General features: G+C 44.9%; 1 protein-coding gene across 4 annotated transcripts in view; it reads left to right on the forward strand.

The window, feature by feature from the left end:
- The first annotated feature begins 4,799 nt into the window (after positions 1 to 4,799).
- Positions 4,800 to 27,305, forward strand: part of PRSS23 (serine protease 23) — a 69,555-nt gene continuing 47,049 nt past the window's right edge. Inside the window, exons 1-2 of one of the 4 annotated variants that reach the window (XR_004677462.1) lie at positions 4,800 to 4,948; positions 17,971 to 18,060. Coding sequence is in view for 2 of the 4 variants with exons in the window: in XM_034995062.1 (XP_034850953.1) it covers positions 12,901 to 14,037 (1,137 nt within the window). In the remaining 2 variants the exon portion in view is untranslated. Of the gene's footprint in view, positions 4,949 to 8,162; positions 8,206 to 12,887; positions 16,470 to 17,970; positions 18,061 to 27,305 lie in introns of those variants that run through there. The other 3 variants (XM_034995062.1, XM_034995063.1, XR_004677461.1) reach the window with 3 other exon arrangements.

Here is a 27,305-nt window from a genome sequence, read left to right on the forward strand (position 1 = left end):
AAGTTTCCAATCATCTTTCAGTTCCATCTTGTCTGCTGCTCTAAGGCCATTTAATAGGACATTATTTAGTGATTGCACAATTGGAACAAAAGGAAGATAGAATCGAAAGGATGTTTAGAGCTGGAGTGACATCAGCAGCTGATTCAACCTCCTTATCATAAGCTCGAGAAAAGGCAGGTCGGGGAAGCAACACAACACCATGAGAAAAGAGTTGACCAGTTCACTGGAGACCAGATTCTTACTAGCAGATACCCTGTATTCCAAAGCTTCAGTTCCTCCTACCGATAAAGTGTGTCTGTGGTTGGGGGCTAATGTAATGCCTAAATATGAATTGATGAAGCTCAGGCATTGTTGAAAAGGAATTTATTGACTGCCATGAAGAATCATGATTCTCTTGCAGAAGACCTTGACTTTCTTTGAGATCAGTTTACTACCACAGAAGTCAATATGGCCAGGGGTTATAACTGAGATATAATAAACAGAAGGAAAAAAAAAAAAGGTGATTCTACCAAGAACAAAGCATACTGCTGGCAATTAGAAATGTGGTTCAGTTTTCCAAACATGTTATTTTAAATACCCCAAAGTTTATCCCTAAACGTTGACATGACTGATTTTTAACAGCAAGAATTAAAACTTTCTAAAAAGATTTTTTTAAAATGATGAGTGAAAAAGTTGATGAAAGAGTGGGACAGATTGGGCAGAAGTCACAGCCGCATTACTCAGTAGTGTAACCCTGGGTATCTTACTGAACCTCTCTGGACCTCAGTCTCCTCATCTGCAAAATGGGGATAATTCTCATCTCTATTTTTTTGTTTGTCTTGAAGATTACGTGCAATAAAGTATATTTCACACTACTTGGCACATAATACGCATTCAAGAAGCAATAGCTATAATTATTACAATGCAGTACTAGTTCTGCCCCCTTCGTTCACCCACTGATTTGCTCATTTACACAGGAGGAACTCAATGAGATGAAGTTTGTTAAGGCCTTGATCAGATCTTCATCTTTTGAGCTCCACCTCAAACTCCATCACTTCTTGGAAGCCAGAGTGGGAATTAATGATTTCCTCTTCCATGTTCTCTAGCTGGAGCTAGATCCAGTCTATATCTCACTTGTTCCTGTATTTGATTTGTTTGTTTGTTTGTTTAGATCCACAGCATACATTCCTTGAGCTGAGGGAGATCTGCTCTCTCTCACAGTCACCTTATACAGAGTGCACACTCAGGAAATGTGGGGGCCTTGCCCTGAATGCATTTTTAACCACTGAATTGTTTATGCACATGAAAAGTATTTGAGAATTATGATCATAGATTTGAACTGAGGTCTGAAGAAGCGGTGAGGGTTTTGATTTTTCTGGTTTTGTTTTTGTTTTGGGGGCTGGAGAATGGGGCAAATATATAAAGAAAAGTATCTAGGCTCAGCAGGAGGACATCTTCTATTTGCACAAGACATTTCTCTTAGAGGTCAAGGTACTCTAAAGATCTGTTGCTCGTGTTCCTGTGGCAATTGCCATGATAACCTAAGAGCCATGTAGTATCGTCTCATTTCACTCTTGACAGCCTCAGGAAACAATAGGAGTGGGGTAGTGCCTGTTTATGCCCTGAATTCCCGGGGAACATCTGTAGTCAGAGCTTCTTTAGGTAGGGAGCATCGGACCTGAGACTAGTTGTGGGAGTGGTGATGGGGAAGGGATGTGCTCCTGGGTCCTTCCATGCCTCAGTTTCTCTCTCTGAATGATGGGAATAATTATCTTATTTTCCACCATCCTATCTCCCCAAATTGGTTACAATGTAACTTTTTAAACCGTCAGGACAAAGGAACCATGAATGTCAGTGTGGGCTGAGGTCCTGCTGAAAGAGCCTGCTCCAAAGCAAAGCTAACTCATGTTCTTTTCATATAACAGATGTAACAGTGGGTAGTATTTATTAAGGGCTTACTATATGTCAGGCAGTGTGCTAAGTGTTGTATGTGTATTAATTCATTCAATTCCATGAGGTAGTCTCCATTTTACAGAGGAGGAAACGGAGGCACAGGAAGGTTAAGCCAAAAGCTACACAGGTAATAAGTAAGTGACAGAGCCCAGAATAGTACTCACATAGTTGAATGCCTCTGGTGCACTCTTAATTATGTTGCTGTACTGTCTTCCTGTGGCCATCTCTTTGATTTAGTGCCTACCACCATGGTTAGCATGTAACAGGTGCTCAATAAATAGTTGTAGGATTTTGATGGATTCCTGTCTCACATTGAGGTCTTTCATCCATTTTGAGTTTATCTTTGTGTATGGTGTAAGAGAATGGTTGAGTTTCATTCTTCTGCATGTGGTTGTCCAATTTTCCCAGCACCATTTATTGAAGAGACTATCTTTTTTCCATTGCATATTTTTTCCTGCTTTGTCAAAGATTATTTGACCATAGAGTTGAGGGTCCATATCTGGGCTCTCTATTCGTTCCATCGGTCTATATGTCTGTTTTTGTACCAGTACCGTGCTGTCTTGGTGATCACAGCTTTGTAATATAGCTTGAAATCGGGCAATGTGATGCCCCCAGCTTTGTTTTTCTTTTTCAACATTTCCTTGGTGATTCAGGGTCTTTTCTGATTCCATACAAATTTTGGGATTGTTTGTTCCAGCACTTTGAAAAATGTCATTGGAATTTTGATCAGGATGGCATTGAAGGTATAGATTGCTTGGGGCAGCATAGACATTTTAACAATGTTTATTCTTCCAATCCATGAGCATAGAATGTTTTTCCATCTTTTTGTGTCTTCTTCAATTTCTTTCATTATTGTTCTGTAGTTCCTAGAGGATAGATCCTTTACCTCTTTGGTTAGGTTTATTTCAAGGTATCTTATGGTTTTTGGTGCTATTGTAAATGGAATCATTTCTCTAATTTCTCTTTCTACAGTTGCATTGTTAGTGTATAAGAAAGCAACTGATTTCTGTGCATTGATTTTTATATCCTGCCACATTACTGAATTGCTGTATGAGTTCTAGTAATTTGGGGGTTGAGTCTTTTGGGTTTTCCACATAAAGTATCATGTCGTCTGCGAAAAGAGAGAGTTTGACTTCTTCTTTGCCAATTTGAATACCATTTATTTCTTTTTGTTGTCTGATTGCTGTTGCTAGGACTTCTAGTACTATGTTGAACAATAGTGGCGAGAGTGGGCATCCTTGACAAGTTCCTGATCTTAAGGGAAAGGCTCTCAGCTTTTCCCCATTGAGGATGATATTTGCTGTGGGTTTTTCAAAGATGGATTTTATGAACTTGAGGAATGTTCCATCTCTATACTCTGAAGAGTTTTAATCAGGAAAGGATGCTGTATTTTGTCAAATGCTTTTTCTGCATCAATTGAGAGGCCCATACAGTTCCTCTCACCCCTCTTATTAATGTGTTCTATAACATTGATTGATTTGCGAATGTTGAACCACCCTTGCATCCCAGGGATAAATCCCACTTGGTTGTGTTGGATGATCCTTTTAATGTATTGTTGTAATGTAATGTATTATCCTATTAGCTAGGATTTTATTGAGGATTTTGGAATCCATATTCATCAGGGATATTGGTCTGAAATTCTCCTTTTTGATGGGGTCTTTGCCTGGTTTGGGGATTAAGGTAATGCTGGCCTCATAGAGATCACGACTAACAAAAGAAACCATTATTAGAAATTATTATCAACAACTATATGCCAATAAACTGAGCAATCTGGATGAAATGGATGCCTTCCTGGAAACCTATAAGCTGCCAAGACTGAAACAGGAAGAAATTGACAACCTGAATAGGCCAATAACCAGTAACGAGATTGAAGCAGTGATCAAAAACCTCCCAAAAAACAAGAGTCCAGGGCCTGATGGATTCCCTGGGGAATTCTACCAAACATTCAAAGAAGAAATAATACCTATTCTCCTGAAGCTGTTTCAAAAAATAGAAACAGTAGGAAAGCTTCCAGACTCATTCTGTGAGGTCTAGCACTAGATTCTTAAATGGCACAATCACCAGGCCTGGCTAGGGGGAGACCGGAACTACGGGCTCCCAGGAGTGAACTCAAGGAAAGCAGGCCCGCTGGGCGAGGAGGTGGCTCCACCAGCTGGTGCCCCTATGGAAAGCTGAGGCGGTGGGCTCAGCAGCCCGCCCGCCACTCTGAGGCCCTCAAGGCCTGCCGGGCTCGGGGCCCCACGCACCCCGCGTGTTCAGAAAGGGATGCAAAGCCTTGGCAGTCCTGCCACCCAGCGCAGCTTTGCGTTCCTCGGAGGCACCTGAGAAACTGGGTGAAGCGGGAAGGACTTCGGTCGCCCCTAAAAACTCAAGTGCACAGATTTTTCGCAACTCTTCAATTTGTGGAGGGGCTCCCCATGCCCCAGGTGTAGCCCGCGTCCCCAGTTCTAGGCTGGGGTTGGGGGGCGACCCTGGGCAGCACTCGGTCTTCAGGGGCAGGCAGCTGAGCGCCGGCGGCGAAGGCCAGAAGCTCGCTCTGGACGCTGCGGCCGAGCCCCGGGGTGCGCGGTGCCGGAAGGGTGAAGGCGCACGGCTCCTGGGCCGGGGGGCCCTCCGCGGGACCGGCGCGGACTGGCGCGGAGAGGCCCGGACCGGAGAGAGCCGCTGCGCCGCTGGGGCCCACCTGCCCAAACCGAACGGCGGCGGAACGCCCGGGCTGGCGGCTCCCGCTCGGGCCGGAGGCTGGCGGCGAGGGGGTGGGGGCGGCCGCGCGGGCCGGGTGCGGGGGTGGGGGGCGGGCGGCGGCCGCGCGGCTTCCCCGAGGCCGGAGGCGGGGCGGGCGGGCCTCGGGAGGCGCGGGGGGCGGACCCGCCCGCTGCCGGCGCTGCTCGCCCGCCCGCCAGCTCGCACTCGGTCGCGCCGCGGGGCAGGCATGGGAGTCGCACGCGCCCTCCCGGCGCCCACACCTGTTGGAGCGGCGCAGTGAGCGGCTGCCCCGGCGGACTGCTCGGAGCGGGTGAGTGCGGGCGCGGGCTGGGGACACCGCCGAGGGCGTAGGGAGCGCGGCGCCGAGAGCAGCGGGACAAAGGGCCTGTGCGCGCGGCGTGGGGTGACTGCGGGCTGCGGGGGGCACCGGGACTTCGCCGGGCCGCCCTCGGGGCTGGAGGGCTGGGACCCGCGGCCTGAAGGAGCTCCGCGGAGAGTCAGGGGCTGCAGGGCGCCTGCATTCACACAGTGTCACCGTGCAGCGGATGGGAAAGATGGGTTTGAACGTGCTATCTTGGATGCTGGTTGGGAGTAGAGAAAGAGCCGGCTCTGGGCAAGCTCTCCCCCAGCTGGGCGATGACAACACCCCCATCTCCTCCGCGAGCGCGCTCTCACACCCGCCACCACTTATTTTCTTGGGGTTTTGCATATATGTATTCCAACATGAGCTGAACATTAATTTTTAACTCTGGGCACGTGATTTTGAACACATCTTAGCAAGAAAGTGCAGCAAACACAGGTTGGGGAATAGGATCTTTTCTCTGGAGCCTTAATTGATGACCGTGTGCTTCCTTCTAAACTACCTGTGAACTATCACCCTCGTTGGAAGCAAATATTTCTTCGGCCTGTGGACGTTCACTACGAGTTAGCTTTTAAATAAAAGTTTGAAAAGTTTAAAAATTGTTTTAGAAGAGGAGGGAGAAAAATTATTTTGGTGAAGGAAAACCACCATTCCCTTCCAGAATACAAATTAGGGTTGCTTTCCAACATCTCACGAAAAAGCAGCTGATAAAAATCCAGTGTGTTTTCGGGCGACACCCAAGAGACTTCTGAAAGAGAAACAGCCCCAGGCTGGTGGAAAGCTCCAGGTTGTTCAGGTTCAGTGTGGGGATGGGCTGGCTTCCCTCAGCTCCCGAAACTGGACTTAAGGAGTCCCTCCCTGTGTGCGCCTCAGGAGCAGATAGGCCAATGCCAGAGTTATCTTCACGTGGCCACAGGGGAAGGAGTTGAGTTTATAGTTTGAAGTCAGCTGTGGCCAAAGCCTAATGCCAGTTAATGTGAGGATATTTATTGCACTTGTTTCAGGGTCCTCCTTGTGCATAAGAGCATTGAAAATAGGCCTTAGGACTGTATCTCTCAAGAAGGCTGACAGTGAATTGGAGGTGGGGGGGAGGGATTTAGGAGTAATGCTACAAAAGCCACTATGTTTACTTGCGAAAGTTTGATCATATGCACACCTTCTGCATTCGAATAAATTGTTTCACTTGTGTTCTTCCCACGTAAATAGTCAGGAGACAACTTGTCATGCTTTCCTGTACCTGAGCGGGAAAGGAAGCATTCTTCTAATACGGATCTCATTTTTGTAACACCCACACCTTATTCAGGTAGATGGTGAATTTGGGTGCACTTTTCTGTCTGTAGTATCAGTGCCAAAGTGCCCATTAGTGGGTCTGAGAACATTGCTGGCCGCAGTCTGCAGTGTTTAATAGGCTCAGGTTCTCCCACATAGTTCTTCTCATAGATCCCTGAGGATTCAGTCCACCGGCGTTATTCATGCATAACTCCCACTGGCCCTGGAGAATTCCTTCCTCCTGGGCTCACCATTGACAGTGTTCTTGTTCTGCTACCAGGTTTGTCCCAAGCTCACTAGGGTAGTTCATTTTGCCTAAAAGCTGATACAGAAGAAGTTAAACTTGGTTTGACCATAAGATTATGTTTAGGGTGGCTGGGCTTGTAAACTCCCTGTATTTCTTTCCTGTCCGGGCTGTAATTCCTAAACCATTATATGATTAGGTCTGTTTTCCTTTAATAAGTTCTGTGACTCAGGAAAATGAGAGCAAGAGGGTTCACAGAGCTTTGTTCATGTTTAGGTATTTGCTTTAGGAATTAGCATGGTTTCACTGCTCAGTATTCCTGGCCACAGATTCCATGGAAAACCCTTTGTTAGTCTTCCAGATGGTGTCCAAAACTTTTATCTCCACAGACTTGCCCACTGTTTGTTTCGACATTACTGTTTATAGCGGTCACAGGAATTCATCTGTTGTACAATAGAGAATGTATGTCCTGAGGATTAGATTTTTTTTTTTCTCCCAGTACTTGTTTGCTAGAGGAGTTCAGTCATTCTCCCAAACACTTGCCCTCTTGAGGAGAGCTGTGTTGTTGCAGTGTTGAAGACTAAGGTGCAGATCTGGGGCAGAGAAGTTTCAGTGCCCAGCCTCCAAGCAGATGGTGGGTATTTGTATGTCTCTGATAATGTGCACGGTCCCTTCGCCATTAGATTATTAGTGGATTTGTGAAGTAGCAGCATCCTCATAAAGTATAAATATTTTTAGACCGTGGACAGCAGGAGAGTAGCTCATATTGAGTGATGGAGCCCGGTATGTGTAACTCTTGTGAGTCAGATATACAAAATTGGAAAAGGAATAGTTTCTGTATTACTAAGCATGGTAAAAAAAAAAATACTTGCTTACCTTAGTTTTTCGTTCTGCTTTGTCATTCAGGTGAAGCGATACGTGAGAATACTTGGTTGAGAACTTTACAAGATAATTATGTATGTGAGGAATCTTTATTCAGTAAAGGCTTTTTCCTAGAAATGAAACATTATAGACCTGAATTTTCTTCATCTGGATTTAGATATAATAAGGATAAGATTTGGAAGATAAGGTTTGGAAATCTTTATTTTTTTAAGGGGTGAATATTTCAGACAGTTCTATAAGGATAAGGTGATTCATTTGTGAAGGCAAGAGAGCATTTCAAGTTAATGGAATCCATTAGTTACCTTTCCAACAGTGAGATTATGAATGTTATTATATCTGTTTCCATCCTAGAGTGTTTAAGTAAACTTAAATGGGCATAGTGCAGGCTTACTTAGTGTTTATAAAAATGGAAACAATAATTGTCTCCTGGGAAATTATTCAGGAAATTATCATCAGGCGAGTTGAGAAATTAATGCAAAGCCACCAACCTAATTTTAAAGCATCACGGTTATCATTGGTGTCTTATTAATGGGAAAGGAGTCAGGGTAGGGTGTGAATGCCTTGGGAAAGGGCCTTGGTGGGTGAGATTTCCCCTCACACTTTTCTTTTCTTTTCTTTTTTTTTTTTTTTTAAGATTTTATCTGTTTATCTGACAGAGAGAGACACAGCGAGGGAGGGAACATAAGCAGGGGGAGAAGGAGGGGAGAAGCAGGCTTCCCCGCGGAGCAGGGAGCCCGATGTGGGGCTCGATCCAGGACCCTGGGATCACGACCTGAGCCGAAGGCAGACGCTCAACGACTGAGCCACCCAGGTACCCCTTCCTCACACTTTTCTAAGAGCCAGCACACCCAACCATCCTTCTGCTCCATTCTTGAAAGCCGCCCTCTGCTGGAGGCCTTTGTTTCCTTGGCGAACTGATGAGGGAAATCTTGTCTCCCAGATAGGGAAGAAGAGATTAGCAAGGTAAATTTTCCTTTTCCCTTCTGCCTCCGGCCTCCTCAATTCTGTGAGTGTAGGCTGCCAAACAGTAAACGGTGGTGCAGACCCTGTTTGTGCACAGCATAGTGTTTGCCTTGGACTTTTGTGACCCTGGAAAATTACAAAATTAGAAAATCCTGGGCCTGAAAAGACCAGCACTAAAAAGACTAAAGAGATCATCCAGTTCAGGTTGCTATTCAGAATACTTTCTAAACTACCCTAAACACACATTTGGTAAAGGGGTGAGCAGTTTATGAAGTTCGTAACCTTAATACAGATGTCACCTTAAACCCATTTGGGAGCCTGAGAACAGACAACTTTATCTCCCAATTTACAGTTAAAAACCATTACCTTGCATACCTCAAACTAATATAATTATACTTCAATAAAATTTTTAAAATAATAAAAAATTTAATCAGTTTGGAGTAATTTGACCTGCGTTAGTCTGCATTAATTTCTCAATCTGAATTAAAGTCTTTTTAAAGCAGTTTTATAGCCTTCAGAGTTACAAAGAAAATTTAATCAAGATATAAACCATCAGAACACGATCTTATCACAAGTTAATGAGTTCAGTTTAAGCAATAACATAGGGAACTTGCAGGCAGTGTTTCAGACTAATGGAAGTTCGTGTTTTTGAGGTATCCAAAAAGTTTATTCCTAAAGGATTAAATCTTTACCCTACCCTGTTGGCTTAGTAGTCCTTTACTTGTAGATGGCTAACTTCTGCTTCACTGGCTAAATGATCAGAATTTAAGTTGTAAGGACCCTGAATTAGGAATATTATTGAATGAATGTTAGATATTGATTAGATAATATTCTATCTAGAATATTGATATTCCTTAGAGAATATTAATATCCTAATAATAATCTACAGTAGACTCTTAGCATTCTCTACCAGCATCCCGTGATTTGTAAATGATCCCAGGGGTTCTTGGCACAGTTGTTTGTCCTCTCTCTGAGAAACAAATTCGATCCTGTATGTTGGGAGGCTGGAGTGAAGCCATGGCCAGTGAGGGAGCCTCGCTAACTGCCCAGCCCTCATGCCCGCAAAAAGACTTGTCTCCATTTCTCCAGACCCACAAACTCTCAGGAACTGTTTCCAAAACATTTTTTGAAAGACAGACATTGAAGGAAAAAAAAAAAATCTGTAACCTCACTATGAGATAAGACATGTTTCAAGGACTTTGAAAATATTTTTAAAATAGGTTTGCTGTAGAGGCAAAGCACTTGGGAAAGTGCAATTAGTTAATTTTGCCTAAGAGGAGGTTAATTCATTAAGACCCAGTTCCTAGTTAACTGTTTCAGACTCTTGCCTGCCATCCTCTTCCCTGGCACCCTTGCCAATGGACTATTTCAGTGTTTGGATAAAGACAGGTGCCACTGGGGGACTTCTGCTACAGTAGATAATTCAGGCTCTGCACTCCCAGGATCCAATTCACATATAAATTTCCAACTTGAGATTTGAAGGTGCACGCTCAAGATGATGACCCATGTGAGCACGACCTAACTACCCTGTTCTTCAAGCACCTGAAAAGATGACCTACAGCTTGCGATACCTCATAGCAGAACACCATCTCCTCTCCTCCTCTCTCTCCCCTAAGAATCACATTTTGAGAACGGGAATACTTGGCAGCTTGGGCCTCTGGATCCTGTTTTCTTTCTCAGATAAGCTGAAGTCAGACTTGGCCTAGCACATCTGCTGGTCAGTGTTAGCAGGCATCAGCATTCTCCACAGTAATCCCAGGAGGAGAAGAAGGTGTGTAGGGGTCCAAGACAAGCCCTGTGGGCGACGCAGGATTCCTCCTAGTACATATCACACTTGGCAGAGATTCTGGTGTGGGGGGCATTTAGTTACCTAGACAGCAACTTACATAGAGAAGAACGCTGTCCAGGACCTAGATATGTTTAAGGACTGGGTCCTGAGCCAGGAGACAAGAATAATCAGACACAGAGCCATCTCCTGAAGTTTCCTAAAGGTCTGTCCTCACCACACCTAGCCCACCCCTGAAGTCCCCATTGGGGAGGAAGGCTTTCCTAGCATTAGCATCCCCTCCCTCATCCACTTAGAGCCTTTAGTCATGACAGTATCCACTCTTCCCACCAACAAGCACATGCAAACACGTGTGTGCACATACACACATACCCCATGGTTTCAAGGACTTAGAGAAACCACTAGATGTATTATCTCCCCACAGAAGGGCCCAGGGATGACTCCTATTTGAAAAAAGGGAAAGAAACAATTTCAAAGAGTCAGGAAGTCCCAAGGAATTACCTTTTCCAGGACCTCATTCTTTTTTTATCCCATCCCTGTTTTCTCTGACAGAAGTAGAATCAGAGAGAAAGAGTCAAGCAAAAAGATCCCAGAGTTGGGGGACGCCTGGGTGGCTCAGTTGGTTAAGCGACTGCCTTCGGCTCAGGTCATGATCCTGGAGTCCCGGGATCGAGTCCCGCATCGGGCTCCCTGCTCAGCAGAAAGTCTGCTTCTCCCTCTGACCCTCCTCCCACTCATGCTCTCTTTCTCCCAAAAAAAAAAAAAAAAAATAAAAAAAAAAAAAAAAAAAAAGATCCCAGAGTTGGGGCGGCGGGGGCGGGGGGGTGTGGGCAAGCACACTTCTTAGTAATATCATGTGTGGATATGGGAATGTGGGTTGGTATGGTCAGCTGGACTAGAGCCTATCAATGGGATTTTCCAGTTTTATGTAAAAGAAAGCTGAAGGGGCACCCCAAAGCAACCGGCAGGTCTGTACTCTCAAGAGGAAGCGAATGGGAACAAGGACATGGTTTCTTCCTGACTCCTGCTAGGTTCCAAAGCCTGGGAGACCTAACCCTTCCCTGTCCTCCTTTCGGGAACACTCCACCATGAACACATTACCTTACCTGCCACGTCAGCTTCTCCTGAACAGAAGATCCACAGCCAGTCAGAAGCAACTGGTGCTTGAATGTTTATGAAAATACTTCCCACACTCGTTTTTCATTGTTGTTTTTCTTGTGGGATGATTGAGCCAGCTCTTTTAACATACATTTCAGGAGAAAATCCAAACTTCTTAGGTTAGTGTACACAGCCTCACATAATACGGCTCTTGCCCCCTGCGTCTACCACCTGCTGTCTTCCACCCTTGTTGAGCAGTTTCTGAAATGCCTTGCATGGTTACATGTCTCTGTGTCCTTGTATACTACTGTCCCCCCTCTCAAAGTGTCCCCTTCACTCTCTCTTAGGTTATCTAATTTCTCCTCACCTTCACCACCCACCTCAAGCATCACCACCCCTGGAATGGCTCCCCTGTTCTTGTTACTCCCCACACCTGGATCTCTCTCTTTTTTTTTTTTTTAAGATTTTATTTATTTATTTGACAAAGAGATAGCAAGAGCAGGAACACAAGTAGGGGGAGCGGGAGAGGGAGAAGCAGGCCTCCCACTGAGCAGGGAGCCTGATGTGGGGCTCGATCCCAGAACCCTAGGATCATGACCTGAGCTGAAGGCAGACGCTTAACTACTGAGCCACCCAGGCGCCCCTACCACACCTGGATTTCATGGGCATGGGATTTCCTTGAGCCACCCCATCATCCACATACATCTCTGTCATTAGCACTCAGCATGCATCATTCCAAAAATGTGGTTTTTATAGCTACACTAATCACTCACTCTCCGATGAATACAGGTACTCATTCAATAAATCCATTCAAGAAATCTTTGTTGAACGCTAGCATGGGGCCAAATTCAAGGCATTCAGCTGAGCCAGGAACATAGATACAAAGACCTGAAAAGTAACCAGCAGTAAAGCTCATAATGTGATACCTGATGCTACATTAGAGCTTCAGATCTTTGACAGAGATCCTGTTAGCATGCCACAAAATCCAAAGGAAGAAGGACTGTCTTGTTAGAGGCCTGACGACTCTGGAACTAAATTCATAATAGTTAAGGTTGTTTTAAATTCCAAGAAGAAAAAGGGGGATCTCATGCCCTCTTTGGAATCACTCTGCATTTAGAAACTATAAGAATCCCAGTGAGCTGATGCTGTGAAGCTATCCCTCCTTGAGGCCTTAAGCCCTCAGCTGTGTAAATTTACATGAGCAAGTTGCTCTGAAGATTTTCCAAGCACAGGCTATATTGAAAATGAGCAGAAAGAAGGGTGGGTGGACTGGGGAGGTAGGAAAGGACAAAAGCTTAGAACCAAGCACAAAGAAGGCCCGAAATCACACAGAACCCAGGGCTGCCAGAGCAGCTCCTCTGGGGATGAGTGACTGTTTGCACGCCGCCTTGCACTGGGCCATCATTAGGGGCATCTTAAACGTGGAAGGGAATGAACACCCCATTTCATTTTGAGCACGGAAAAGTTCCCAGGTCAAGCCTTGTATTGTAAGTGAGACCAATATCTCGGGATTCCTCTCCACACCCTGATTCCTGAGGAGGGTTCGCAGACTTAGAAACAATGACAGGCATGCTGGCGGGCTGTTTCCTCAGCCAGCCAGTGCTCAGCCCCTTGCCCTCCTGACCTGCTTATCTTTGTTCCTACAGAGTGGTGCTCAGCATGGCGGGGATCCCAGGGCTTCTCTTTCTTCTCCTCCTCCTCCTCCTCTGTGCTGTCGGGCAGGTGAGCCCCTATGGTGCCCACTGGAAACCCACCTGGCCCACTTACCACCTCCCCGTGGTCTTGCCCCAGTCCACCCTCAACCTAGGCAAGCCAGACTTTGGGGCCGAAGCCAAATTGGAAGTGTCCTCCTCGTGCGGACCCCAGTGTCATAAGGGAATGCCACTGCCTACTTACGAAGAGGCCAAGCAGTACCTGTCTTACGAAACACTTTATGCCAATGGCAGCCGCACGGAGACGCAGGTGGGCATTTATGTCCTCAGCAAGGGTGGGGGACAAGAGTCTTCGGGAAAGTCTCGGAGGAAGCGGCAGATTTATGGCTATGACAGCAGATTCAGCATTTTTGGGAAGGACTTCTTGCTCAACTACCCCTTCTCAACATCAGTGAAGTTATCTACCGGCTGCACGGGCACCCTCGTGGCAGAGAAGCATGTCCTCACGGCTGCCCATTGCATCCATGATGGGAAAACCTATGTGAAGGGAACCCAGAAACTTCGAGTGGGCTTCCTGAAGCCCAAGTTTAAAGATGGTGGTCGAGGAGCCAACAGCTCAAGCTCTGCCGTGCCAGAGAAGATGAAGTTTCAGTGGATCCGGGTGAAGCGCACCCACGTGCCCAAGGGTTGGATCAAAGGCAATGCCAACGACATTGGTATGGATTATGACTACGCCCTCCTAGAACTCAAAAAACCCCACAAGAGAAAGTTCATGAAGATTGGGGTGAGCCCTCCTGCCAAGCAGCTGCCAGGGGGCAGAATCCACTTCTCCGGTTATGACAATGATCGGCCAGGCAACTTGGTATACCGCTTCTGTGACGTCAAAGAGGAGACCTATGACCTGCTGTACCAGCAGTGTGACGCCCAGCCTGGGGCCAGCGGCTCCGGGGTCTACGTCAGGATGTGGAAGAGGCAGCCACGGAAGTGGGAGCGGAAAATTATTGGCATTTTTTCAGGGCACCAGTGGGTTGACATGAATGGTTCTCCACAGGATTTCAACGTGGCCGTTAGAATCACCCCTCTCAAATATGCCCAGATCTGCTATTGGATTAAAGGAAACTACCTGGACTGTAGGGAGGGGTGACACAGTCTTCCTTCCTCACGGCACCTGGTGGTCTTCATGTACTTATTTTAGGAGAGGCCAAATGTTGTCATTGGGGTGGGTGTGTGTGTGAGATGATAAATCTTTTACCTAATTTTTTAAAACTGCAAGATGCCTGGCTTTATTATTTGAAAACTGGTTTGTGTATCATATATCATTTAAGGACTTTAAAGGCATACTTTTGCATAGGAATCAAAAAAACACCATACTGATGTTTGGGATGATAGGGAATATTTAGCAAGTAAGTTAATATTTCACTTTTTGAGAACTTTGATTTTTATTTCATCTGAACTTGTTTCAAAGGTTTATATTAAATATGTCGCATATGGGAGATATAAATTCTTATGTGTGTATATATGTGTATTTTCTCCTGAGATTCATCTTGGGGTTTTTGTTGTTGTTGTTGTTGTTTTTAATGCCTAATCATTAACATTTGCAGTGGCAGTGTTCCCTACCGCATAAAACTCTTAGGAACCTTCACGATACTTCTTAGACAGGCAGATATAATATTTTGGATTTGGAGGTGTTTGCACAGTAGTCCTTGATGAGTAAAAGATTTGTTGACTATATTGGTACACATGTTAAACTATATCTTACAGTAAGTCAGTATCCCAAGCTGCTTGCAGTTTTGAAATAGTTTCTCTCCCGAAGACTGTTACTCTACTTTTGGGGAAGACCCAACCTATGGCCCTGGCAGCTTAGTGACACACCAGAGTGGGCAAGACCCTTTATGCCCATCCTTCCACTTAACAGGATTTTACTCATGTTTCTTGAACTCGCTCTTTTCCAGAAAACAATAATCAGGGCCTAATTAGAAGAGGCTGTATCCCTTCCCACTGAACAGTTGTGGTCCCACTAAAAATAATCATTTCATTTTACCCCGGAGGATAGCACATCTCATGTTTTATCATTTGGATGGAGTAATTTCAAATGAATTAAATTCCAGAGAACAATGGACGCATTGCTTGGCAGATGTTACAACAGAATAAGCACTTGTTTGGAGCCTGGCACGATCCTACAACCTAATCAAAATTATTCTGCAGAGTTTTCAGTGTGCTTTCAGGGAGCAATGGACTTGTGCAATTTGGAAACCTCTCTACTTTACTTATTTTATAGTAAAAATATTTGGATGGTGCTTTAAGAAAAACCAAGAGGACACCTCCCCCGGCTTTAAAAGGGCCTCTTTTACTGGGGATACTTGAGGCTACAGGCACATATAATCAAGTACAGTAGTAAAAATGGAAATCGGGAGAATGCAAAGTGGATCAGAATTCCCACTCCAGGAAAGGTCTCTATGAATGTTTTATCCATATGATAATCACAGTTTGTAAAGAAAAGAATGTGACTTATTTTATGTCTTCATTTTATGCCTCTTAGCCTGAACGCGTCTTCCTAAATGTATCAGTGTGGGGAGAAAAAAAGAGCAAAAGGATTATAGGACAGATGTTTGCTGGGCTTGTACCTTAGGGAATATCAGCCTGAATTGTAACTCTCTGCGAGGACATTTAGATATGGCACTGAAGCTTAAATTTTCTCCGGGTGGCTTTTTGCTTGTGTTTCTTGAGCTTTTCAGAAGAATAATCCTGATAAGACACTCAAGAAATGTACAGCCACAGTGCTTTCTTCAGATCACGTAAGAAATACTATGCATAGCAAAGAGATGTAAGGCCGCCAGGATTCTTCTGAATTCCAGTACAATTTGCTTTGAAATCTAGCAGGAATCTAGCGTGAGAAAGAAGAGTGGTCTGCATCCCCGTGTTTGGTATTTGGGGGTTTTGTTTTTGCTCTTGCTTGATAGGAAAAGAAGTTCACTGAACACCTAGACAGGACTGATTAAAAAAAAAATGCTCCTTTTGCGAAGCACCTGATTTCCTGATTTTGATTTTTTGCAAAGTTGAAATTTCCCTCTGCAAAGGTAGGCAATGACACAAAGTCAAAATAATATCAATATTTAGTTCACAAATAGGTGTCATTTGCTCAAGAATAATACCCACATGCTGTGTACGACAGAACTCATAGACGGTAAAATAACATGTCCATCTCTTCAGTGGTAATAAAAGGAAGCATGGTATGTGGAATTTGTCGTGGAATTTGAAATAAAGAATGGACTCATGATATTAATATAATTAGTGTTTTACATGTATTAGTTATACATCGTAAGGATATGTTTCTAGTAAGGCTAGTAGAACAACATTCCTAAAGTGTGTGCCATAAACACTCATCCCTCCAGATTTTCTACGAAGAACAAAAAGGGCACCATCATCGAGGAGGAGGGAGATGCCTCCCTGTACTCCCTTTCCTTATCAGGGATTCATTTGCCCGTTTGCACTTTGAAAGCTCTAAGAAGTCCTGTAGTAAAGAGACATGGTAATGTTTTAAAATCTGCACTTCAATAAAGATCTTTGATCACTGAACCCTTGTTTTGTCATATAATGCCTATGAGCAATTTAGTGTTCTAAGAAATACATTTGGGGGATCTCTGTAGCAGCCCTTGGTCAAGGCGATCGTGCGGAAAGTATGACGAGCCCTTAGTGGCATCAGGTGTTGGTGCCTTTGGGGTTTAACCAGAACACGGGATGCAGATTCAGAAAGGTTCAGAGGGTAAAATGGGAGAGAATAAACTTGCAAATCATTTGTCGCTGAGAGTCAGAAAGTTGTGGCAGAATCTGGGACATTGTTTTCCCCCATAGACTTTATTCAGAATTTTGAATTTTAGAAAGGAGCTAGTCCAAACAAATGGAAAAATAGAGGTAAAGATACGTGAGCCAGCCAGTAGTGAAGTTGTAGATGTATTTTTTCTTTACTTTTTGGGGACCAAAAATGGATTTAAAATGACTGGAAAGCAAGTTGGAACATCGAGATCATGCTCTTCTCTTTGTGTGACCCCATGCCCTGCTCAGTACGAGGGCAAGTCCCCAGGGACACCGGGTCAGTATTTAAGGTAGTGATCTCTAACACCTACCAGAGTCTCTGGTCCAGAGCTTGTCGAGGATGACAGGTGTGTACTAGAATAAACACCTTCTGTTCTACGGACTACGTGCTACTGGGAAGTAGACAGCCACCCAGGGGGCTCCGGGCGAGTTCTGATGGCAGTCCTCGGCACTTGCTCTTGAGGGGCTGGTCACAGTCCTGGGCCAGGGAGGCTAGTAGACGGTCCCTGCACTGGCCTGGCTCTCCTTCTTGCATTGTCTGAGTTCTCCTTTTCATGGCTGGCCCTCTTCTCAGTCCTTGTTATGAACCAACTCAAGGATACCTTGAAGTTGCCACCGTCAGTTGATTTCTATGGCTATTTGGTAGAACGGCTATTTAATTTATCATCCAGAATGGAGTTCTTTTGAGCCTGAATGGGAAGTTTGTGAATAATGAGGTTAGGACAACAGGCATGTACCAGGTAGGTCCCAGGAAATCCAGCATGTCTGCTCAACCCTAACTGGTAAGCCCTTCAAAGTGCTGTCTGGAATGCAGCCCGACAGCCAGCCTTGGTAAGCTCGGAGCAATGGTGGGGCTGCAAGCCTCCTGCCTGTCTCATCTCTGGGCTGCCACAGTGGTTCCTACTGCAAGCCTTCTTTGCCTGGAGCATTGGAAGAGGGCTTCCAATGGGGAAAGGGCATTTAAAAATCCTTTTGATGGGGTGGCATCTAGAGCAGATAGGTGATAAACATGGACCATTTCTAGCAGATAACGTATCTGTTTTTAGTCTGCTGTTGGCCCAGAAAAAGAAAGAAAACAGCTTCCAGGATTAGAATAAATAAGGCTAAGGGCTTGGACAGCAGACTGGTATGGGAACATGATGGCCTTGGAGCTGGGCAGACTGATTCCAGAGTTGCCTGGTTCCTTTTGGTGAATAAATCTCAATGCAGTTTAATTTAAAACTTAAAACCCTCCTATCTGATTCAAAGATCCTCTCTCTTCTAGGTCCAGCTCCTCCAGTGGGCTGGCATGGAGCAGAGAAAGAGGGAAAGGGGAAACGTCTGTGTCCTCTCCTCAGTGATTGCTGCTTCTCAGGTAACACCAGCTCTTCCATCCTCCTTAGCACATACCTCTGGTGATGCAACCCTCTGCCTCCTGCGGTTGGGACATACTTAACTGGCAGACAGCCCCCTCCGGTGGTGAACCAGCAAAATACCCCAAGCCCAGGCTTGTCACACATAATTGGCTTATTGAAGATTGGGGTATGGGGAGAGAATGTTCCAGGCTGAGGGAACTGGAGTGTGAAGGCCCTTGAGGGTCTGCTCAAGAGGTGAAATGAATGAAGGGGATTAAAAAGTACAAACTGCCAGCTATAAAATAAGTAAATCATGGGGATGTAATTACAACATGGTGACTATAATTAAAAATACTGCATTGCATATTTGAAAGTTGCTGAGAAAGTAGATCTTAAAAGTTCTCATCACAGGAAAAAGAAATTTGTTGTCACCATGTATGGTGACAGACATTAACTAGACTCGTGATCATTTCACAACAAATACAAATATACAGTTATTATGTTGTATACCTGAAACTAATATCATATGTCAATTATGCCTCAATGAAAAAAAGAATGACACTTAGGTTTGGGGGCTGAGCTTCCAGACAGATTCCAGGTACCATCTGCTGAGAAGGGAAGGACTGGGGAAGGGACTAAGTTTGGGATCAGGGGAATGAAAATCAAGAATTTTTGTTGGTGATGTTAGGTTTGAAAGAATAGACACCTAAGTGGAGAGGTGCCTGGGTGGCTCTGTCGGTTAAGTGTCTGACTCTTGATTTCAGCTCAGGTCATGATCTCAGGGTGGTGGGATCAAGCCCCGCGTTGGAGCTCCGCGCTCAGCAAGGAGTCTGCTTCTCTCCTTCTCCCTCTGCCCTTCCCACTGTGTTCTCTCTCTCAAATAATAAATAAATCTGTGAAAGAAAAAAAAGGAAGGAAGGAAAGAAAGAAAAGAAAGGAAGAAAAAAGGAAGGAAGGAAGAAAAGAGGAAGAAAGGAAGGAAAGGAAGGAAGGAAAGAAAGAAAAGGGAAGAAAAAAGGAAGGAAGAAAGAAAAGAGGAAGAAAGTAAGGAAGGAAAGTAAGGAAGGAAGGGAAGGAAGGAGGGAAGGGAAGGAAGAGAAGGGAAGGAAGGAAGGAGAAAGACTAGACACCCAAGTGGAGATGTCAGATAAGCACTCCAAATGTCAGGTAAGCTATTGCTCAGTAAGGATCTCCGCTTGTGGAGTTCAGCAGAAGGATCTTGAATCAGCATGTGGGATTTAAAACCACAGAGCGAGATAACATCACCAGGGGAGAGAATGGGAACATGAGGCTTGAGAAGAGGACTGAGGACAGAATCCTGGTCCACCAGTGTTTAGAGGTTGGGTTCATGGAGGAGGAGAAAGAGGCAGCCCATGAGGTCAAAGGAAAACCACGAAAATGTGGTCTCACAGAAGCCAAGAGAAAAGGTCTAAAGTCAAGTGGGTGAGGAGGGAGGGCCAAGGACCAGGTTGCATTTAGGAATGTCCCTCTGGCTGCAGTGGGCAAGGCAGCAGGCTGGAGAGCAGGAGACCTGGGAGGGGCCACACGGTCCTGCATGCAGAACATGGCCTTGTGTATCTCTGGGCTCCGCACTGCAAGAGCGCGTGCTGTGTGAACGGAACCCTCCCGGGGAGCCTTGGGACAGCTCTGCCGGTAGGAGGTGCAAGGATCCAGGGTCACACCCTCCCTGGGGGAATCTGCACTTGGAAGGGCCAGGAAAACATGGGCTTAGGGAGGCCCAGGGGCGGCTGTCCCCTCCTGCCCAGCCTGGTGTTTTCTGAGGGCGGAAGGTGCAAGATGACTCTTCAGTGTGGTGTGTGTGTGTATCAAGTGTGTCAAAATCCGAAGTGTCCCTTGGTCTTGATTTATCACTGCCCCTTGTCTTCAGACTTTAAAAGGACCCAGGCAAGGGCCCCTGGCTGGCTCAATCCATAGAGCACGTGACTCTTGATCCTGGAGTCATGAGTTCGAGCCCCATGTTAAATGGCGATGACTAAAAAAACAAAAAAAAATAGGACTAAGGCACTGTCTCTTCCATAAACAGCCAGGACAGTTTTGAGAAGCGTCGAGTTTCAATCCAGTGAAGCAAGACTGAAGTGTTGTTTGCACTGGAGAGAAAGAGGAGAGCTCAGAAAATGAAATAAACAGAGCTAGTGGCCCAGCCTGGCTCTGCAGAGTTGTCTCTTCCCTGGCCATCTTCTCGAAAAGCCCCACCCTCCCTAGCCCCTGCCTCGGACGCCCTTCTTCCCTTCCCTGCCTCATTGTCTCTGCTGGGCACTATCTCACATGCTCTGCTGTGTTTTTTTCTCTTCTTTGTCCTTCTCTGCCCCTAGAATGTAATTTCGTGAAGGCGGGGATTTGTGTCTGACTTACCCCCACACTTAGACCGATGCCTTGCACACAGGTTCTCCATACATCTTGTTTTTCAAATGAATGATTGAATGAGCAAGCCCAGTAGCTTTATATAACCTGGAATGCCCTGACTTGGGATTATGTGGGTGTGGATATTCCTTGCATCCACATATATTCCAGAATAAAACTCTGGTGACGTCTTGTACATGTTCTGTTCTAGCGTGCATTACATTGCTATTATGTATGCGTTTGTCTCTCCTATGAAACTGTAAGTCTTATAAAAGCAGGGGCTGAACCCTGATCTTTCCTATATCTTCCATTGGTCCCTGGTCCTGCACAGGAAATATCTGATGAGAAAATTAATGGATGTCTGTTATAACTTAGCCTGTGGCCCAGAGACTCCTTCCCCTCACACATCTCCTAAATAATCAGGCAACATGTCCCTTAGATGTCTGTGCTACCCATGTCCTTCTCTCCGGCTCCTCTGCCATGACCCCGATTCTGGCCCCTTGCCCTCTCTTCTTTATACCATTATAGCCGACTCTGAACCGGATCTTGAGCTCAGTCACAGCTGCCCAAGGCATGTTCTCAGGGGAAGACCTGATCAGGTCCCTCACTTGTGTATCCTATTGACTAGCTTCTGGCCACTAGAGGCTAGCACTTAGTTTTCTAAGCCTCAGATCGACCACCTAATCCAAGATGGTGGTCAGGTTTAGCCTCCATTGCTCCCCAGTCCTACAACCTGCTGTCGAGCAATTTATACCAAATGCATCTGTGCTTTCAAGCCTCTCGTTGTCCAAGCTCTCTTCCTCTGCCTAGATAGCCCTTCCCCCGCCTCTTCAATTATTTCATCATTCAGTTATTCATTCAAAAATAAGCCCTTTTTGGTGCTGCTCTGTGTTCACCCTGGAGCTGCAGAGACAAATGAGACACACCCCTGTGCTCAAGATGTTCATGTGTCACGTCTTCTTTAGAGGTCACTGTGGTTGTGGCTCTTGCTTTGCCTCTGCGAGTGGTAAGCTCAGTAACTACCTTCTCTCTAAGACTATCTTAGTGTCAGTGAAATGGAGTTGCTACCTTGTAAATTAAATTAATTGAATGTTCTCCTCACATTTTATAAATCATTGAGTTAGGTTGTCCTGCCTGGCTAGTACCTTTCTTTCCTGGGACTTACTAATATATGCTTTACACCCAGTTTCCTGATGTAGAAAATGCCATGTTTGGTAAACCAGTATAGCTCAAGCATGACTAATATCCTCCATGGATAAGCCGTTCTTAGACATAAGGACATGTCCTTTAAAAGTGACATGTGTAAGCACCCCAGGATATTTAGCAGACTGGCCAAACACAGAGTAGAAGATCCCATGGAAATGCAACCACCTTTTTCCTATCCTCAAGGGAAAAATGTGTTTGTTGGTTGACTGTATCATAATATCAAGAAGAATTCATTCAGTTCCTTTATTACATTTTTATTGATCTGCTTCTTAGTCCTCATTATGTTATTCAAGCTGTTTAATAACCATATTCTCTTCATTTTCATTCATCTACAATTTTAAAAATGGTAAAATGTTATGGAGATTCATCTGGAAAATAATTTGACTTGAATATCCAATTATTTATAACACTGTGTGAGAGGATAAAACATATAATCGCATTTGACATTAACATTTGTGATCAGTTTTCTTTTCAGTCCATATTTTTTTCAAATGGCCCATTTTTGCTTGAAAGTTTAGCTTTTTAGAGTAAGAAAGAGCCTTTGATTTGATTTTTTAAATTATCTTCTTACTGTGAGCTGCTTTTTCCCTTGACATTTTCTATTTCATTGATAGTGTGCCTCGGATCATGTTTTTCTTGACTCTGGAGCTCTGTAACCCCTTTATATAGTGTTTCTTTAAGAGGCCGTTTTAAAAAAAACTTTTCTTTTGGAAAGTTTTCTTTCTTTATCAGTCTGTCCAAAGAATCAAGTTAGTGATTTCACTTTTTAAAGCTCTTTAGATGGTTACAACTGAAAAGATGAAAAACAAAGCAAGAAATTTCTGTGAGTGCAGATAGAACTATAGAGCTTATCTAAGTGGCTAGCAGGCATTTTTGAGACAAAACTCTATACTTTTATTGAAGTGCCAATATTTCTGGCTCACTGATTGTTACCATATTCTAGAGGTGAGACAAAGAGGCTTGCCTGTTAGACCTGAACTCCAATTAGAGTTCCTTTTTGTAGAGGATCTCACTATTCAACTCTCCTGTCTGCCACAGGTCCATTGACTCTTTATAGCCAGTGAACACACATCCAAGGATCCTGCAATTTCCTCATGAATTTGTCCTTATACTGAACTTATACTGAGTCAGGGCAAGTATTAAGTCACTCATTCATGGAATCAACAAGCATTTATCGACTAACTGCTATGTGCCAGATACTTTTCAAAGTGGTTTACATACAACAATTTGTTTACTTCTCTCTACAAAAGTCGGCATTGATTTTTTCTCCATTTCAGAGAAGGGGAGATTGAAGCATATAGAACTTAAGTCACTTGACAAACATTACACAGTTAAAATTGGGATTCATATGCTACCAGTCTGCCTCCAGAGTTTATGATCTTTTTCTACTTATAGCAAGTAGAACTACTGAGAATTTAGCAACTAACCATGCTTCCCAGTTGGGGGACAGGGCATCAGGCAATGCAGCACAGAGCAAGAGATGTTCGAGCCTTGATGAAGCCTTTATTTAATCCCCGGGAGCAACTGGTTAGCATATACTGAGTTATCTGGAAAGAAGATGCACTAGGAAAAAAAATGCACATACTCGCAAAGCCACGTTACACAGCTAAGAACTTGGAACATCACTTCAAGCATAATACAATTCATGTATGATTCTATTCATTTCATGTGTTAATGAAGTATTCTTAGATTTCTTTTACACTGTCACATCCTATGTATATTAATTAAGATCTTGGGACACCTGGGTGGCCCAGTCAGTTAAGCATCTGCCTTCAGCTCAGGTCTTGATCCTGGGATCCTGGGATGGGGCCCACCTCCGGCTCCTTGCTCAGCGGGGAGTCTGCTTCTCCCTCTCCCTCTGCCTGCCACTCCCCCTGCTTGTGCTCGCTCACGCGCACGTGCGCATTCTCGCTGTCAAATAAATAAATAAAATCTTTTAAAAAATCTATTTAAAATGGCCAACACTCGAAAGTTTCTCAAGTGTCTTGGAGAAGGAGTCTAAAATTTTAATATACACTGTTGTTCTAATCTATCGTTTGTCATGATAGCATAATTCTACACAACTCTATTTAATACACGTTCCTGACCATTTAAGGAAGACCTTTCCTCTCTAAGTCAAAATAACCCCGCCCCGAATGACAGTTTGAAATGTCACCTTGCTCTATACGCTCAGGCTAATAACCTCAGATTTCTTCAAGCTTCTGAAAAATACCCTAAAAACAGCCTCTCTCCCCACGAGAACTTTCCTTTGCCACCTGGGCTGACGTTTGCGCATTCTTCGATCGCCCCCTAGTGGTTTACTTGACATGACTATTTCTCAGATACTACTAGGTAACTCTGGGTTGCTTGGGATGTTTTTAGTTTTGTTCCTTCTACACCTTCTCACATTTGCCCAAAGACAACATCTTGAAATAAAAAGTGAACAATGAGCAAAGTGACCCAGACATGGTGGTGATCGAGACACGCTGCTGCTGATGGTGGGGATTAATCCTTCCCTCAAGTCTGTGCTCTTGTTTTTCCTCTTTGTATCATGGCACCACGTTTTACTTGCCCACCCTCACTCTCTTCCCTTTGTCAACATCCTACTGGACTGGTGCCAGGTAATCGAAGGATGAAACAAGGACTTATAGGCAGTGTTGTGCCTTGAAAATGCCAATGAAGCCCGTTGAATGCTGCTGGGTGGGAGCCCCATACCCTCACCCACATAAACAAGTCACCATTTTAGAGGCCTCAGTCAGTCCCAGACTTCTCGGCTCCTTCTGGGCAGCCAGGGCTGTGACACACTGGCCCAGCTACTTGAGTATCATCCAAATAACACAAGACACCTCTGTGGTTCTGCCAGCTCAGGGTGGGGCCCTGCCAGCGTGATGGACCCGACCCTCTGCAGAATGTGGGTCCCAGTCTCCTGCACCAAGTAGACCAGAACCGGGACCCTCAATGCAACAGTCATCACTCTGAACAACCTTCTTTAATAAGCAGAAAGCCAGTAGTTGGCTTGATTTAGTAGGTAAGAATACCAATAAAGTTTTTAAGTATTTTTTTAAGATTTTATTTATTTATTTGAGAGAGAGACAGCAAGAGAGCACTAGCAAGGGCAGAGGGAGAAGCAGGCTCCGTACTGAGATGGGAGCCTGATGCAGGACTGGATCTCAGGACCCCGGGATCATGACCTGAGCTGAAGGCAGACACTTACCCGACGAGCCACCCAGGCACCCCTTAAGGTATTTTTAAGAAAAAACAAACAAACTTGCTTTTGTCTGAATCCTAAAAGAAGGATTGAAATCACAGATGAAATGATTGAAAAAAAGTGAATCCTTAATATATGAAAAAATATCTATAAAATGGGACTAGTAATTTCTTCCCAGCACAGTTGTGAGAATTAGAGATAGAGAATGTAAAGGGTCCAGTGAGTAGTACAGCACTTTAAAGAGGGCCATTCATTCATTCATTTATTCATTCATTCAGAAAATATTGAGTACCTATTATGTGTAAAGCACCATTGAGGTAAAACTGAAAAGATGTGTGTGCTTGTGAAGCTTACCTCAAAAAGACAGCGGGGAAATGACCACCATCTTTTAGGGACTTGTGGTGTCATGATGGAGAGGGGCTGCCGCGTTCTGTGTGGTTGTAGAAAGCAGAACTAGGACCAGTGGATGGACTTTCAAGGTGGCTGTTTTCACTCAATGTAAGGAAGACCCTGGTTGTAATCACAGCTCATCAGAAATGGGATGGGTCTGCCTCTGGAAGTAGAGGGTAGGTGGGCTAGGGGATGTTCTGTCAGTGAAATTTGGGACCTAGTATCAGGGATCTCTGCAGTGTGGGAAAGATGGGAATACATGAAATCCATGTTGCCTTGTACCTTTTAGTTCCAAGATGCCGGGACTGGGATGGAAAGCCTCGGTCATTGGCCAGAGAATCAAGGAGTGTAAATGCAGATACCAGTTGGCTATAGATGAGCTGAAGTCATAATTCCTGTCATCTTTGGTCTCCAGGAATCAGGCACCTTGAGTCTGGGTCACTCTGGGTCTGGTGACAGGGCTGAGCATGGGAAAGACCCTATCAGGAGATGGGGCAATTTACTGTGGTAAGAGAGTCGGGAGGCCGTATGGAGCAGCTGGGCGCGCGCATACAAAGGTGGATGGCAATAATCATCATACCTTCAATTTCTTCAGAGCCTATTACTTCAGTATTTCTAATCTTTTTTTTTTTTTTTTTAAGATTTTATTTATTTATTTGACAGAGACAGAGATAGCGAGAGCAGGAACACAAGCAGCGGGAGTGGGAGAGGGAGAAGCAGGCTTCCTGCCGAGCAGGGAGCCCGATGTGGGACTCGATCCCAGGACCCCGGGATCATGACCTGAGCCGAAGGCAGACGCTTAACGACTGAGCCACCCAGGCGCCCAGTATTTCTAATCTTTAAAAGCACCCTGAAAAGTAGGTGTAATTAATCCCATTTTGCAGAACTGAGGGTCTGCGAAGTTCACTAATTAGCCTAAGGCTGCACAGCTAATTAGTAGTGACGCCAGGACTTGCACTTACTGTCTCTGTCCTTCCTGCCCTCCACGGTGCCTCCTTAGTGAGTGGAATGAGCTCTCGACTGAAACAGGATGCCTGGGTTCCACTCCTGCTCTGGGCCTCATCTTCCACCCCTGCTCTGGGCCTCATCTTCCACCCCTCAATGGGAGGGTGGGCTCAAGAATTTCTAATCCAGTTCAAGAATCACCTCCTAGGTACATACGAGTTTGGAGAACCTGGCTAGAAGCAGAGGTACCAGGAGAAAGAAGATGGTGGCCTCCCCTCATGGAGTTCACCGAAGAATAAAGGAGGCAGGTTCATACATAGGTCATTGCAAAGAGAGTGCAATTCGCTTTAAAGGAGCAAAGCTCGCTCATAAAGGTGACATGGAGAATTCAGAGCAGGGGGCTTTGGGGAAGAGAAGTTGAAGCCAAGAGAAGGCCCTGCCCAGAAGGAGGGATTGAGAACAGTGAAGCAGAGCCTTTGAGTTCTGAAGTTGTGGTAGAACCCACTGTCTTCTCTGGAGTTCCTAATCCCGCAAAACCCAGTGAATAATGGCAAAGGACCACGTGTGACTATCTGATCCTATTTTCAAGGTGCCTAGATGATTTCCTTCATTGTGATTTAAATCTCACCTGTTTCTACCACATCTCTCCTCTCAACTCTTACATTGAGCTAGTGGGCACTCAGTATGAGCCATGAACTGAGACCAAGGCTTGGGTGCCCGTCCTGCCAGATTGTTGATTTAAATGCATACGGCCCCTTGACCTTGTCTGTGATAGAAAGTATCATTAATCCAATAAACCCAGAAAGGAGCCTTTGCAGAGTGGGATAGTGGGAAGCCATGGCCTCCCTCCCTCTGTGGACAGAGGCAAACGGGGCCGAGATTACAGTTAGGTAGCGATGTGAACAGAACAACTCTGCAAATAGATCAGCATAACCAACAAGTTTCCAAAACAGGAGAAAGTGCAAGCCTCTCTCCAGTCCTTGTGGATTATGGCCCACATTCTTGTAGGGAGGAACAGTTCCATGGCATCACTGAGTCTAGAATCTAAATATTTACTCTAGGAGATTATAGAAAGGCTGTTAAGTCATGAATGATGTCCTGATTTTGTGCTCTCATGTACAGGTCAGTCTTTATGTTTATTGAAATGCAGGAGCATGTGTCTTGATCACTCTTTAT

The sequence above is a fragment of the Mirounga leonina genome, unplaced genomic scaffold (genome assembly GCF_011800145.1).
Source record: "Mirounga leonina isolate KUSES-001 unplaced genomic scaffold, KU_Mleo_1.0 Mir_92, whole genome shotgun sequence".
In the NCBI taxonomy this organism is placed as follows: Eukaryota; Metazoa; Chordata; class Mammalia; order Carnivora; family Phocidae; genus Mirounga; species Mirounga leonina.